We start from the raw sequence: 13411 nt of genomic DNA, 5'->3' as shown, positions 1-13411 counted from the left end.
ACCTAGAACTTATATCTCAAGGTGGGTGGCGCATTTGTGTCGTACATGTCTATGGGCTCCAGTAACCACTTAACACCAAGTAGGCGGAAGCTCGTCCACCCATCTAAGCAATAAAAAAAAAGCATTCGAGACGGTGATTTAGTGACAGCTGTCAAAATGACAACGAAGTGGTCGCCCTCTTGTGGGCGGTTCCTGCGACGAAGAGTGACGTGCGAGACGCCCATAGGCACATACTATTGAGTGTCCCGCCGAATCTTCTCAGTGGCCATTGGCTCGTGATTTCGATCCAGTGGTAGATTCTGCGAATCCCTGCTCTTGTTATTACTAGTGTTCGCCTTCGTTCGAATCCTTTCCGCGGTGAAGGAATAACTTTGTATAATAATAAAAATCAAACCCGCAAAAGCTGCCTATTTCTGCCGTTGTGCTATAAAACTGAGATTTGGAACTCGTGTCTCAAGGTGGGTGGCGTATTTACGTTGTAGATGTCTATGAGCTCCGGTGACCATTTAACACCAAGTAGTTCGAGAGCTCGTCCACTCATTTTAGCTATAAAAAGCTGATGATAAGCAGCCTCAGGTTCTCTTTTCTCTATCTATCCATTTGTTACTGGTGTTGTCTAGTGTTGTGTTACGAATAAAACAACCGCGTCATTCAACTGCAAAAGTGTTTTAATGTTGTCCCCGGGCCGCTACAGACCCAGGCGCTGCGGTGTGCGGCGCGGCGTGCCCAGCCCCGGGGTGGCCACCTCCTGCTTCACGGGAACGTCTTCGTCTTTCTTCTTGCGATCTTCTGCCATTTTGGCCTCGGCCTCCTTCATCTCTTCTTCCATGCGTTGGAGGTGGACCGCTGCCTCTTTACGCTTGTCTCGATTCGATCTGGTAATTAGCCATTATTTATTTATACTTTATTTTAGTTTTTTTTAAACCATAACATTTTCTTAGTAAGAATTACTTATAATCTATGTTAGTAACTTAAAAAATCTAACACATAAATATCAATACATACATTTTATATCATTACATTTTTATTTATTTATTTTTATTTATTAATGAGGTCACAAAGTTTTTGGTTTTCATTTCTGTACGTAGTCCATAAGTAAATCTAATATATCGTCTTCTCGCATTAAAACTGTATAACGTCAAAACTTGCTAATTTTGCAGAAGAGTGTTTTAAAGGTACCTAGTCAAAACATAGGTAAACTATAAAAAAAAATTACTAAAACTAAACTACGCTCTTTTGACAGTATTTATGAGAAAAATACTGGTGATACCAAATGTTTACGCATATTAACACAATTTCGAATATTTTTGAAAATTTTACACTTTTAACGCGAAAAGACGATATACAGTCAAACCTGGGTAAGTGAGAAAACTCTATTAGTGAGAGTAATAGCCAGGACCCGTCATTTTAAGCTCCCAAAACCTCTATTAGCGAGAAACAGAAACCTCTGTAAGAGAGAGTCGTTTGTCTCTCATGGACCTCCGTAAGTGAGAGTGCTACTTATCTATACCTCTATAAGCGACAGTCGAGCTTTATTTATTTATATTATTTAGGAGGAACAAATGACAAAACAAATTACAAATTTAACATCTGCTATTTTATGACTCGTTCTTAACTTTCGTGGAACTTCATAACATTGTTTTTGTATTGTTTTCTCGTCAATATTGAACCTATTCTATTTCGTAGAACTAAATAGCGTTGTTATTTTATCGCATTCTTTTCCCAATGGACACGTGTGCCCTCCTGTTTGTCGGACTTACTCAGTTTATCGTTAATCAATTGCGAAGGAAAGTTCTGTTCTGCATCATGTCAAAACGGAAAATTAAAGTACTGTCATTAAGTGATAAACTTAAAATAGTGAATGCGTTTGAATCCGGAAAATCGCGAAATGAAATTCAGAGGGTGGATTAGCGAGAAACTCGGGTTAGTGAGAAACCTCTATAAGCGAGAATGAGATTGTGCTCCCTTGAACTCTCGCTTATCCAGGTTTGACTGTATTAATACGTGAAGCAAAAACTTTGTAGGAGTATGAAATTACTCACGCTTATAGATAATATAGAGAAGGAGTGCAGAAGGCTAATAATTATTATTATTTCGCATAAAATGATTAAATGAATAAAGAAAACGTTACACACTCTACCATTTATTTGACACAGCATTTATTATTTTATTTATACTCTTTGTTTAATGTTAAACTTTTGTTATTGTTGAAAGTCTGTGGTCAAATTGAGAATAGATTAGTATTGTTTGTCTTTAATATTATTTGTATATAGTGTATCTAGTCTTGGCGAAATCTGTGATTATAGAAGTATAATAGTTTATGACAATAGAATCATAATAGTGTACAAACTTATAATTTAAATTAATTATAGTCGATTTACCACTAGTATAGTTAGTTAGGTCTTCGTAATTATGTCCATAGTGAAATTGGATGTATACAACAAATAATATTTGCTACAAAAAGTTATTATATCTGTATTGTAAATATCAAAGACAAACCGGCGGTTGGGGTATACTTAATTGGCATTAGCATCAACAGTTCGATGTTTTTAATTGAACCTCAATTAAGTTTAATACATTCAAATAGCTGAAGAAGTTTTCTTGTTATGATATCGGGCACCTGTGTACTTATTGCGAGTGTTTTAACGTTCTCGATAGCGTAAAAGTTAACTCATATTTTCCTACGTTTGCCGCTAGGGGCGCTGGTCCATCTGCATACAAATTGAGTTAACGTTTACGCTATCGAGAACGTTAAAGTGATTGTATCGGTGGAGCGAGTACGCACTTGCCGGTCTCCTTGACGGAGAAGAACATGGGCCCCAGCTCGGCCAGCCAGCGCGCGTCCACGGCGGTGACGCAGTGCATGTACTCGCGCGCCGTCATGGTGAGCTCGTGGTACACCACGTAGTCGGGGCTGCAGCCCAGCCCGAACAGCGCCGAGGTGGGGTGCAGGTGGCACGGCATGCCGGTGCGGCAGTTCACGTACTCGCCGATGCCCTTCAGCCGCGCCGCCTGCTGGAAGTAAGCTGCAGGCCCAATCGACACGGTCAGCATCTTGGGAAGTTTAACGACCAAAGGAAGATCTTCCACCGAGCGGGTGATATTAGCTCGGCAGACGGACGGTCCGAATGTTGTTGTTCGGAACTTGTGTATATGTAGACTTATATTGAAAATGTCGTAAGCGAGATTCAGGCATCTGTCAAATGTGATGGATTTACGCCTAGACCAGTGAGGACCGGGCTTAGGACGACATGATGTAAGAGGGAGAACAATTTTTGAAATGCCGAAATTTCAGAGACGAAAAAGTAATGACAATCAGTCTCCTTTGAAAATGAGATCAGATTAATTTTTATAAAAAATAATATAATATTAATAAAAAAAAATATGTGTGCTTTTATGAAACCACGGTAAAAGTGAAACTTTTTTCACATTATAGACATTAAACTCTGACAAACAACATTTACATTAAATACTGACAAAAACAAAATAGCGCGGAGCACTGGCACAAATGAGTAATAGTCTATACACTACACGGTCAGCTGCTGCTGAACTATAGGCGCCGCTATATTGGCCTTAGCTGCTCTGACGAGCGCCTTTCACTTTATCCCTACTCCGCGGCCGACCGTCACGCGACATGCAACACACAGACGAAAAAGTTTGAGACGATGTAATAAAAGTTTCACTTTAGGGTCTAGGGTTCCCTCGAGCCTCAATCCGTCACTGGGCATCATCGTCTCCGCGGAAACGTTCCGGTTAGAGCAATTTCGACGCTGTGACAATTCACATTATAATGGCAATAACGAGCCTTGGAAAATCTTTTTTATTGCCCCTGTATGGAGACGAACGTGCATACGACATGCTTGGTGTTGAAGGGTTACCACCACTCATGGACGTCAGAAATGTCAGAGCCAAGCCGCTGCCTACCGTTAAGTACTCTTCATAAGCCTTGTTTGAAGAAGGACATGTCATAGTGTTCGGTGTCAGACAAGATCTCTGGAAAGGCACCGTAGATGAATTCTTCTCCAGTAGGTGGTGGGACAATGAAAAGCGATGAAATGATGGGACCATTTTCTCATTTTTTAAATTTTTTTTTTATTGCTTTGATGGGTGGACGAGCTCACAGCCCATCTGGTTTTAAGCGGTCACCGGAGCCCATAGAAGACATCTACAACGTAAATGCGCCACCCACCTTGAGATATACGTTCTAAGGTCTCAAGTATAGTCACGACGGCTGCCCATCCCAAGCAATTGAAGTGTAATGTCGATATCATAAACTATGCTTTAATTTTTTATGCCATATAAAAATGACCTGCACCGTCCGTCGTGTTTGTTTCATTTCCTCCTGCCTTACTTGACATTTCGAGATATTTCCATTGGAATATATTCATTTTATCGTACTAAGATAAATATCATTTATTATAAACGCACGACGTAAACCCTCCACGGACCTGAACAGATGCATTTCCTGACGGTGTCCCAATCGGTGCCGCAGGACACGAGCGGCAGGCGCTGCTGCTGCAGAATGTCCTTCAGCTGCTGGCGGACCTCGCGCACCTTCCTCATCGCCTTCGCGTGAACGAAGTGCTCCGTGCACCACTGACTGGAGTAGCTGCGGACCGCACGCACAGAAGGTCGATTCCCAGCGGATACAGATCGACTTGTGACGACACACCGTTAGATTTGTATCGATCAGGGTTCAAAGAGTAATGCAGCGCGAAGAACGGTTGAGCTTGCATTAGATAGGCCACATCTATACATGTTTGTGGCGAGATTTTCATTTTTTGTTTAGCGCCAGATTAGACATATTCATTAATGATTACCATATGGTTATTTACTTTAGCGAAGTGCACATATTCATCTGCGTAGGTGAATAAATGTAACGTTTTATTGCTTAAATGAGTTATTGTACTCACGGCCCGTCCGGTGTTAAGTGAACATTACAATGTTAATGTCGTCACCCACCTTTAGACATGAAGTTAAAGTCTTCATACTATTGTGTGACATTACTCCTTAGCAATACAAGTATGCAGGGTGGCGGTACCTACTCGTGTGGGTTCACAACAAGTCCTGCTATGGAAATTAATCATAAAGTGATTTCAATAATCATATCAAGTCGATTGGTTAGTCAGCACTATGTTAGTTTACAATTATAATTTTGTACTTGTTGGATTTCCACTGGTTGTACAAGTGTAGGAGGGTCAGGTGATCGGATTCGGGAACTTGGAATTTCTCTTTGACTGCGTCGGCTTCTTCCTCGCGACCTTGAGGACGGTAGAAGACTGAAGGCACCGACAGCATCGACACTGCAATTTCAGGTATTCCTTTTGAATTGAAGTGGCTGTACTCCGGGAAATGGGAACGGTATTTGCTCGCTATTTGTTATTCCCAACTTAAGACAAATTATTCTTAAAATTAGGCTCCATCGGTTACTAGGGTATATTGTCATCGAAATGTGATTCTCATGACAAGACATTAGGTTGACGTCTCCGTAGCCCTGGAATGATGATAGCTATACTATCCTTCGTTCTGGAATAGGATTGCTTCGTGGCAGAAATCAGCAACACGACTGAAGGTACTTAAGACTAGACACAAAAACAAAACATGTTTTAATTTCATCAAATTTTTTTTTTGTAGCTTAGATGAGTGGGCTACTTCACAGCCCATCTAGTGTTAAGTGGTTACTGGAGCCCATAGACATCCACAACGTAAATGCGCCAACCACCTTCAGATATAAGTTCTAAGGTCTCAAGTAAGTTACAACGGCTGCCACCCATCAAATCGAAACGCATTACTGCTTCACGGCAGTAATAGGCAGGGTGGTGGTACCTACCCGCGCGGACTCACAAGAAGGCCTACCACCTAAAAGTATCAAAATTATGCGTCGCTCTAACAAATCTTGTTTTGATTCTGCTCTGAGCAGTGGAAGTCGGGGAGACTGACCGATGATGAGCACCTCGGCGCTGCAGCCCATGTCCGCGGCCACGATGAGCATGTGGCACTGCGCCGGGTCCAGCGGGAACTCCGCCATCTGCCGCCCGAGCGCCGTCAGCGAGCCCGTGCCGTCCAGCGCGCCCAGGATCCACAGCTGGTACATCGAGTTCAGGATCGTGTCCTGCACCAGGCGAATGTCGACCTCAGACTGGGCTCAGTCCACTGTGCCGCTTTTAGAATTGAAACGACTGTTTCGCGGCAGAAACGAGCAAGATGCTGGTATTTATCTGGTGGTAGGGGGTTTTGTGACCCACGGGCAGACACCACCACCCTAATACACTATAGATAGCTCGATAGACATACGATATATCTATCGAGATTGGTATCTTGATAACTTTGAACCTAGACTCAGAGGATTTGTCAGATTGTGAAGGATATCCTGTTTAACAAAGGCTAGTTATTATTATTTGTAATTTCAATTGTGTTTTCAATAGCCAAAGCTATGCACATTAATATGGTTTTGCTGAGTGCACACACTATTTAGATTGCAATCCAGTTTAGATTTAGGTACTATTTGTACGATTTAGCTGTGTGCTGTAATGATTCTAATTTGTTTTGTGCATCAATAAAGTATTTAAAAAAAAAAAAGATGTAGTAGATGCTTGTTGGGTATCGCAGAGCACTGATACAATACTCAGAGAACGCTGCTCCCCATCTCCTTTGAATCTCATAGTCGCAGTACAACCCACGGCATGATACTATACTAGGCCGGCATCACACAGTCTCTAAGACCATCTACCTAACACAATAAGATCCTAACGTCCAACCAAAACTCAAGATTGATGCGATCTAGCACCAGTCTGTACAATCCTTTAAAACACCCTTCAAGCGGGTTCGTTTGTAGTTTATTTAGAACATTTGAGTCCCCTACGTAATCGTTGGTAGCGTAAGAGGCTATTCCAGCTACGCCCGGACGGGTAGGTGATCTAACGGGCTCAACCTGAGGGAATATATTAGGACGTCTACTATTACATCTACTTACCTGTGGAGGAGGATCCATGAAGTGGAAAGCCAGTAGGTCTTCAACGCCCAAGGACTTGAGCAACAGCACGGTATTGGCCAGGTTCGTCCTCTGTATCTCCGGCACAGTGGACGCCAGCAGCTCGTGCTGGTACTGCCGCTGCGTGTACAGACAGAAGGCCTTGCCCGGGCCGGTACGCCCGGCTCGGCCCGCCCGCTGCCGGGCGTTGGCCTGGCTAACCGGATATATCTGTTAACAGGAAATTATAACACCTAATATTAATATATAATTTCTAGACTTTTATAATTCATTTTATCGTGTAACAATAATTTTTTTATAGAAAAATAGACGGTAGTTACCATAATTTTCAATGTCGACAAATAACAAATACGTCAACGGTCCGCGATCACGCAAGCTTTCTAATATTCCAAAAATAACAAATCTAATGACAATAAAGAAGGCGACGTCAAACAGTAAAAGTAGGTTAAATTTGTTAACGATTCGCGAGAACCGAAGGAAATACCATGTAATAATATCACGCGGTGCATTTATTGACTGGTTGAAATTCAGCCGCTGAGATCTCTCTTTCAAGCCTCGCGGTGTCGATGGTCCCAGTCAAATCAAATCGACGGTTAGACCTGTTATAACATTTGAACGTCGTACCTGCAAAGCGTCCATACCGATCCTCGGGTTGTAAACCTTCAGCTTGCAATATCCGCAGTCTATGACGTACATGATCCCGTCCACGGTCAGTGACGTTTCTGTAATGACAGAGACAGAGTGTGATTTACGTGTGCATGTGTGTGGGCGTGTGTGTGTTTGTGGTTTTTGTGAGTTCTGGGTCCGCATTCAGACTTTTTTGCGAGAACGCGAGGAGTGAAGTTGTGTGATTTGTTTTATTTTATTTATTTAGTATTTCATCAGTTTTAAATGTGTAATAACGATGATTTATTAACTGTTTAGTATCTGTGAAAGTGCACAAATGTGGGAAAATCAAACAGAGCCGCTGAACGTAACTTCTCGGGATCCTCCAAAAAGTCCACTGAAAAAGTCTCAGTAAATGGCCACCATTTTACTGAGATTATATTTCATACCATTCATTTCATTTCACTCCATATTATAATTTTTCACAAAAAAGAATATAAATTAAAATAAGACTTCACTTGAAAGGTCGTAGTTACCAGGTCATAAAATACCTTTAAAAAAAGTGGGTCCGCATTCAGGAGAATACGTTGACGTGATATTCCTAACCATATAATGCCTACTATGGCATCTAAAAGGCAATCCAAAATCGAAGGATCAAACGGTCTTTCAGCCATAGATAGCACTATCGTGGGTTTCGGTTTGTAGAACCTCAAGAAAGCAGGCTACATTCACGCCAAGACATCAACGATGGCCACTCCGTTAAACACCAAGGGCATAGGATTCGATCTAAGTGACACGAATTATCCGAATTCACTTTGCTTCAATAGCGTTTTACCTGCTATATTGGTGGCGACGATACACTTCCTCTGTCCGGGCGGCGCTCGCTGGAATATCTTCGCCTGCAAGTCAGCGGGGAGCTGAGAGTATATCGGCAGGACGGTCAGGGGGGGCGCGTTGTCTAAATCGCCCAGTCTCTCTGTTAATACCTAACAAAAGGAAAATAAAACAAGTCAAGAACCAAAATCAGTGGATATATTTTGTCATCAATGAATAGAAAGAAGATTTTTAAATAAACATTTTTTAAATAACTTCATAAAAATCTTACAGGTTTCATATTGTTTGACGTTAAGCTAAAACGTGTGACGTCAATTGTAGCTATTCGATATGTGTATTTATTTCATCTATGGTTATGTAACTCTTCGTTTATTTATTTATTTTTTAGCACCAACTGACGTCACGACGTTAAATCGACTTCGGTTCCCTCTGTATTTTGTACCTTATGTTCCATGGGGAGTGCTCTGAGGAATTGTTCGAGATGATACCGGCATCTCGTTTTTACCATCGCACCGCCCGCCACTGGAGTAGAGTTCATCCATACTACCTGGAGCTACTGCGGTCATCCACAGTGCGTTTCCAGAGATATTTTTTGCCACGTACCATCCGGCTATGGAATGAGCTCCCCTCCACGGTGTTTCCCGAGCGCTATGACATGTCCTTCTTCAAACGAGGCTTGTGGAGAGTATTAAGCGGTAGGCAGCGGCTTGGCTCTGCCTCTGGCATTGCTGAAGTCCATGGGCGACGGTAAACACTCACCATCAGGTGGGCCGTATGCTCGTCTGCCTACAAGTGCAATAAACATAAAATAAAAAATATCTCCGGTAATTTCAATCAGTAATTTTTATTCGCTTTCCGATTATCACCTGTTTGTACCTGTCCCGTTTGTATATTGATTAAATTTTAACGTATTTACCTCGCACGTAACTTCGATGTCTTCCTGACCAGGCATGAATATCAGAATGTCGCCCTCGTCTGGCTGTAGATGAATTTGTAAAGCCTAAAAGCGAAAATGAGGGTATGAATAAATAAACTTTTACAATAGCTCGTTTGAATGGAAAAAAAAATAATTATAATTCTGTTTTTAATTTATAGTGATTTTCTCGAGCTTACATATATACGATATATAAATTAAAGAAAAATATATAAATGTGTTCGTCAAAAATTGGTGTTGATTTCCCTAAGTCCTTTGTACAGCCAAGTTAAACCAAAAAAATGTATGTACTAGAAAACATACTAATTAGGTTGGTACGCCATTTTAGGAGCCCGCACGGATACGTGCCACAACTCTGTTCATTATTACTGCCACTGAGCAATCATGCTTTGTAGATTTAAGGTGAGTTTAGCTGTTACACAATAGGTACAATCAAATTTGATGACACGTCTGAAGTTGGGTGGCGGTTTGCACATTGTGACTTCTATGTGTTCCGACCTAATATTCCGGTCATTAAGTATGACCGGAATTGCGTTACCTAAAAAAACGTACCCGGTAATTTCGTAAAATATGATCTGTCCGGTGTGCTTATTAGTGCGAGCTTTTTGACGTTCTCGATAGCGTGAAAGTTAATTCAAATTTGTTTGGAGTTGACGAACGTTTGTCTACGTTTGCCGCTAGGAGCGCTGTTCCAATTGCATAAACATTTTAGTGAACTTTTACGCTATAGAGAACGTTAAAAAACTCGTACTAAGCACACGGCTCTACATTGACGAAATGTCATGTCCGAATAAAAACAAACATTTTGAAATGTTTACGAAACGCGTATTAATAGTTGCAATACGTACAAACAATATCGTATGATGCGTCAATTGAATAAGCTGACGTCAGTAGAATCTCTGACGTTTATGAGGAGATACGACTGCGCTAAATATTAAAGTCCATTAGGGGACGCTTTGATTTGAGATATTAAAAGATTGCGGTGTATTTTGTAGATAAGCATAGTGAACATAAGCACCGTGAATTTACTAATTATTATTTAAATACAATAATTTTGACATTATATTGAATGATATCACGATATCCATCTTTTTTAATAACCGAAAAAAAACTATTTGTTTAGTGTGAATTAGATGACGAAAACTAAACTAATTGAAATGATTGGAGATCAACCGTAAACTGAAGAATTTAAGACCGTGCTCGGGGTAGATTCTTTTTTATATAAGAACGAATAGTCTAGCGTCTTGAACTGAACAAGGTCGCAGGGTGCGCCCTTGGGATAACCTTGAACTGCGTAGCCTCCAGATTGAACTCTACAGACTGTGCAGCGAAATTTATATCGATCTCGGCTTTTACAAAGTCTTTTTCAGTTCGAGCTGATATTATTCTCTTTGTGCTCGTTTTGAGAAGGTTTTAGGGAAGAGCCAATTTGAAATTATACATTTCAGCATAATCCTAATGCGGTAAAAGCGAGATCTTCAGAAATATTCTACGTCATTAATACGTTTGTCGCATTTTCACATTATTCGACAAATTTCTCGTCTTGCCGTTCGTCAAGAATAATTCTATATAATTTTCCGTTCACCTTTTTATACTGTGCACACCTGTAAGTACAATAATGTCAAACTGCGGTTCAACGTCCGTTGGTCCAAACGAATGACAAATTTAATTAGGACCATGAAATCGATAGGTGTGAAGGGCGCGCCCAAATGGCTAACTAAAATTAGGACTCTTTTGTTTGGATTGAAGTTATGTGATCTTGTTTAAATTGTTTATCATTCAGTAATTGCTAATTGATTCACAAATATACTATGTGCCTCTATTAAAGTTTGCTGAAAAGTTGGACAGTTAAACTAGTGTTCAAAGTGTGGGTGAGAAAATGATTTTATTTACTGAAATTCGATATCTGGACAAAATTTTTACGAAACATCTATCCGTCTCGCATATGTTTCTTCTATCCAAAATGGGAGGAAGTTCAAGCTTCAAATCTATTGGGGCAATCGGCAAACAAGTTTGAAAAAAATTCTCGATATTCAAATCCTTCAAGCATGTACCAGACAGGTACGACCAACCACCACGATGAAGACATGGTATTATGAAAGAAAATTTGCGCAATTATCAGTGGTATTCAGTATTGTAAGTCCGCTAAGGTAAGTATTATCATCCTGCCTGTTTCTGGGTTTGAGTTTCTTAGTTTGGGCCAGCCCTTATTGTAGATAAATTATATTTCGATCTCAGGTATCAAGAAAGGTGGAATTTTCGTTGTTTTAATGTCTATGTAACCAAAACGCTGTAACAACGTTCTTTAATTTGTACATATATCTAAAATGAAATTATTGTTTTGCGAGCATAAGTTTAAACATGGGAACACTGATCGGCAGATCCCAGACGTAAATACAACCGTCACCCATGCAATTAAGAGTCAAGGGCGGATCCAGCTTTGGCGCCAGGAGGGGGTCACATAGTCAAATTTAGATGCGTTCGTTCCCAAACGTTTGCCATTATACAAAGTTATTATATTATATTAAATGAATTAAATATTGAAGGTATGTAGTTACATAAAATCTGTATGGTGACAAAATATATAAATAAAATCATTATATTCAATTAGTGGTTCACCTAAGTCCTGGAACCAGCTCAGGGGGTGGTCATGACCCCCATGACCCCCCCCCCTGGATCCGCCATTGTTAAGAGTGTAAATCCATTGCGGCAGATTACCAAATTTGTATAATACCTTTGTAATGTACCGGAGAAAGTCTCGTATAGTCGTACTTAATAATCACTATCTGCGGCTTAAGCTCACGAATACAATCTTGTCATAGATATGCAAGTATTTCTTGTTTTTTTAATTTATTTTAGTGCATCGACACTCAGCATCAGGTGGGCCGTATGCTCTTCTGCTTCCAAGGGCAATAAAATAAAGGTGAACGACCTCAAAGGTCTACCTAGTGTTAATTGGCTATCAAAGTCCATCCACAACGTGAATGCCAGCACTCGCCTTTATCCTTAAAGTCTATTCTTGTCTCAATTGTATAGTAATTACGCAAATTACAATTTGAGCTTACACGACGTTAAAGTTATTCGTGAAGATATTGATCTGAAGTAATTGTTCCGTTCATTGTGGCGGACTATGGGAGAGGCCTACATCCAGCAGTAGAGAGATACAACCTGATGATGATGATGAATTGTTGCACTAGTAACGCCCGGTTTTTTCCTGGTGGTAGGAGCTCTTATGAGTCCGCGCGGGTAGGTACCACCACCCCACCTATTTCTGCCGTGAAGCAGTAATGCGCTTCGGTTTGAAGGGTGGGGCAGCCGTTGTAACTATACTTGAGACCTCACAACTTATATATCAAGGTGGGTGGCGCATTTACGGTGTAGATGGGCTCCAGTAGCCGCTTAGCAGCAGGTGGACTGTGAGCTCGTCCACCCATCTAAGCAATAAAAAAAACCTGGTAAAGCTGGCGCATCATTTGATACAAGCACACCGGGCGTCTTATCCATTAGACCGTGACGACTTGACATGAGTAATATGTTCACTCTTTTTTGTTTCTACTATCAGGTCCTTTGTGGTATTTGTGGTATTTTGTGGTATTTTATCTACATACATCGATGATACGTATTCGTGCATGTCACGATTACTACGAGAATTTTTATCATGACGGTTTTTATACTTTGATAATGTATGAGGATTATAGATATCCAGTGAAGTTCGGTCGAAGGCGTAAGCATTTGAAATCTTTCGAATGTTTATTTATAGAGATATGTACATTAAATAGTTGGACAATAAATGTAACCTAAGGAGGGAATGCTTTAGATCCATTCATTCTCTAGTAGGTCGGGGACTGTAGGTCGTTGACATCGATCGGTACAGTGTTGCCAATATTACGACGAAAAATTTACATATTTTGTGTAATTGTGTTTTTTTTTTGCGCATCGAATATGGTTATTGCCTATCATTTATGTACAAAGCAGTTATTGTTGCTTAGTCACGTTTGCCTTTCAAGCGTCGCGATATATACACATTTTTGTTAACAGAATTAGTT

General features: G+C 40.6%; 1 protein-coding gene across 2 annotated transcripts in view; it reads right to left on the bottom strand.

The window, feature by feature from the left end:
• Nucleotides 1-650: 650 nt before the first annotated feature.
• l(1)G0007 (ATP-dependent RNA helicase l(1)G0007) overlaps nt 651-13411 on the bottom strand; it is a 117079-nt gene continuing 104318 nt past the window's right edge. For both annotated transcript variants that reach the window (XM_028174781.2, XM_028174784.2), the window contains exons 13-21: nt 9348-9431; nt 8433-8583; nt 7616-7713; nt 6974-7201; nt 5941-6112; nt 5162-5303; nt 4449-4609; nt 2786-3026; nt 651-875 (exon numbers count right to left, since the gene is read on the bottom strand). In XM_028174781.2, the coding sequence (XP_028030582.2) occupies nt 689-875; nt 2786-3026; nt 4449-4609; nt 5162-5303; nt 5941-6112; nt 6974-7201; nt 7616-7713; nt 8433-8583; nt 9348-9431 (1464 nt within the window). In that variant the 3' untranslated portion in view covers nt 651-688. The remainder of the gene's footprint in view (nt 876-2785; nt 3027-4448; nt 4610-5161; nt 5304-5940; nt 6113-6973; nt 7202-7615; nt 7714-8432; nt 8584-9347; nt 9432-13411) is intronic.

The sequence above is a fragment of the Bombyx mandarina genome, chromosome 11 (assembly GCF_030267445.1).
Source record: "Bombyx mandarina strain Sakado chromosome 11, ASM3026744v2".
NCBI classification, from domain to species: Eukaryota; Metazoa; Arthropoda; class Insecta; order Lepidoptera; family Bombycidae; genus Bombyx; species Bombyx mandarina.
This window is presented reverse-complemented; position numbering and strand designations above follow the sequence as displayed.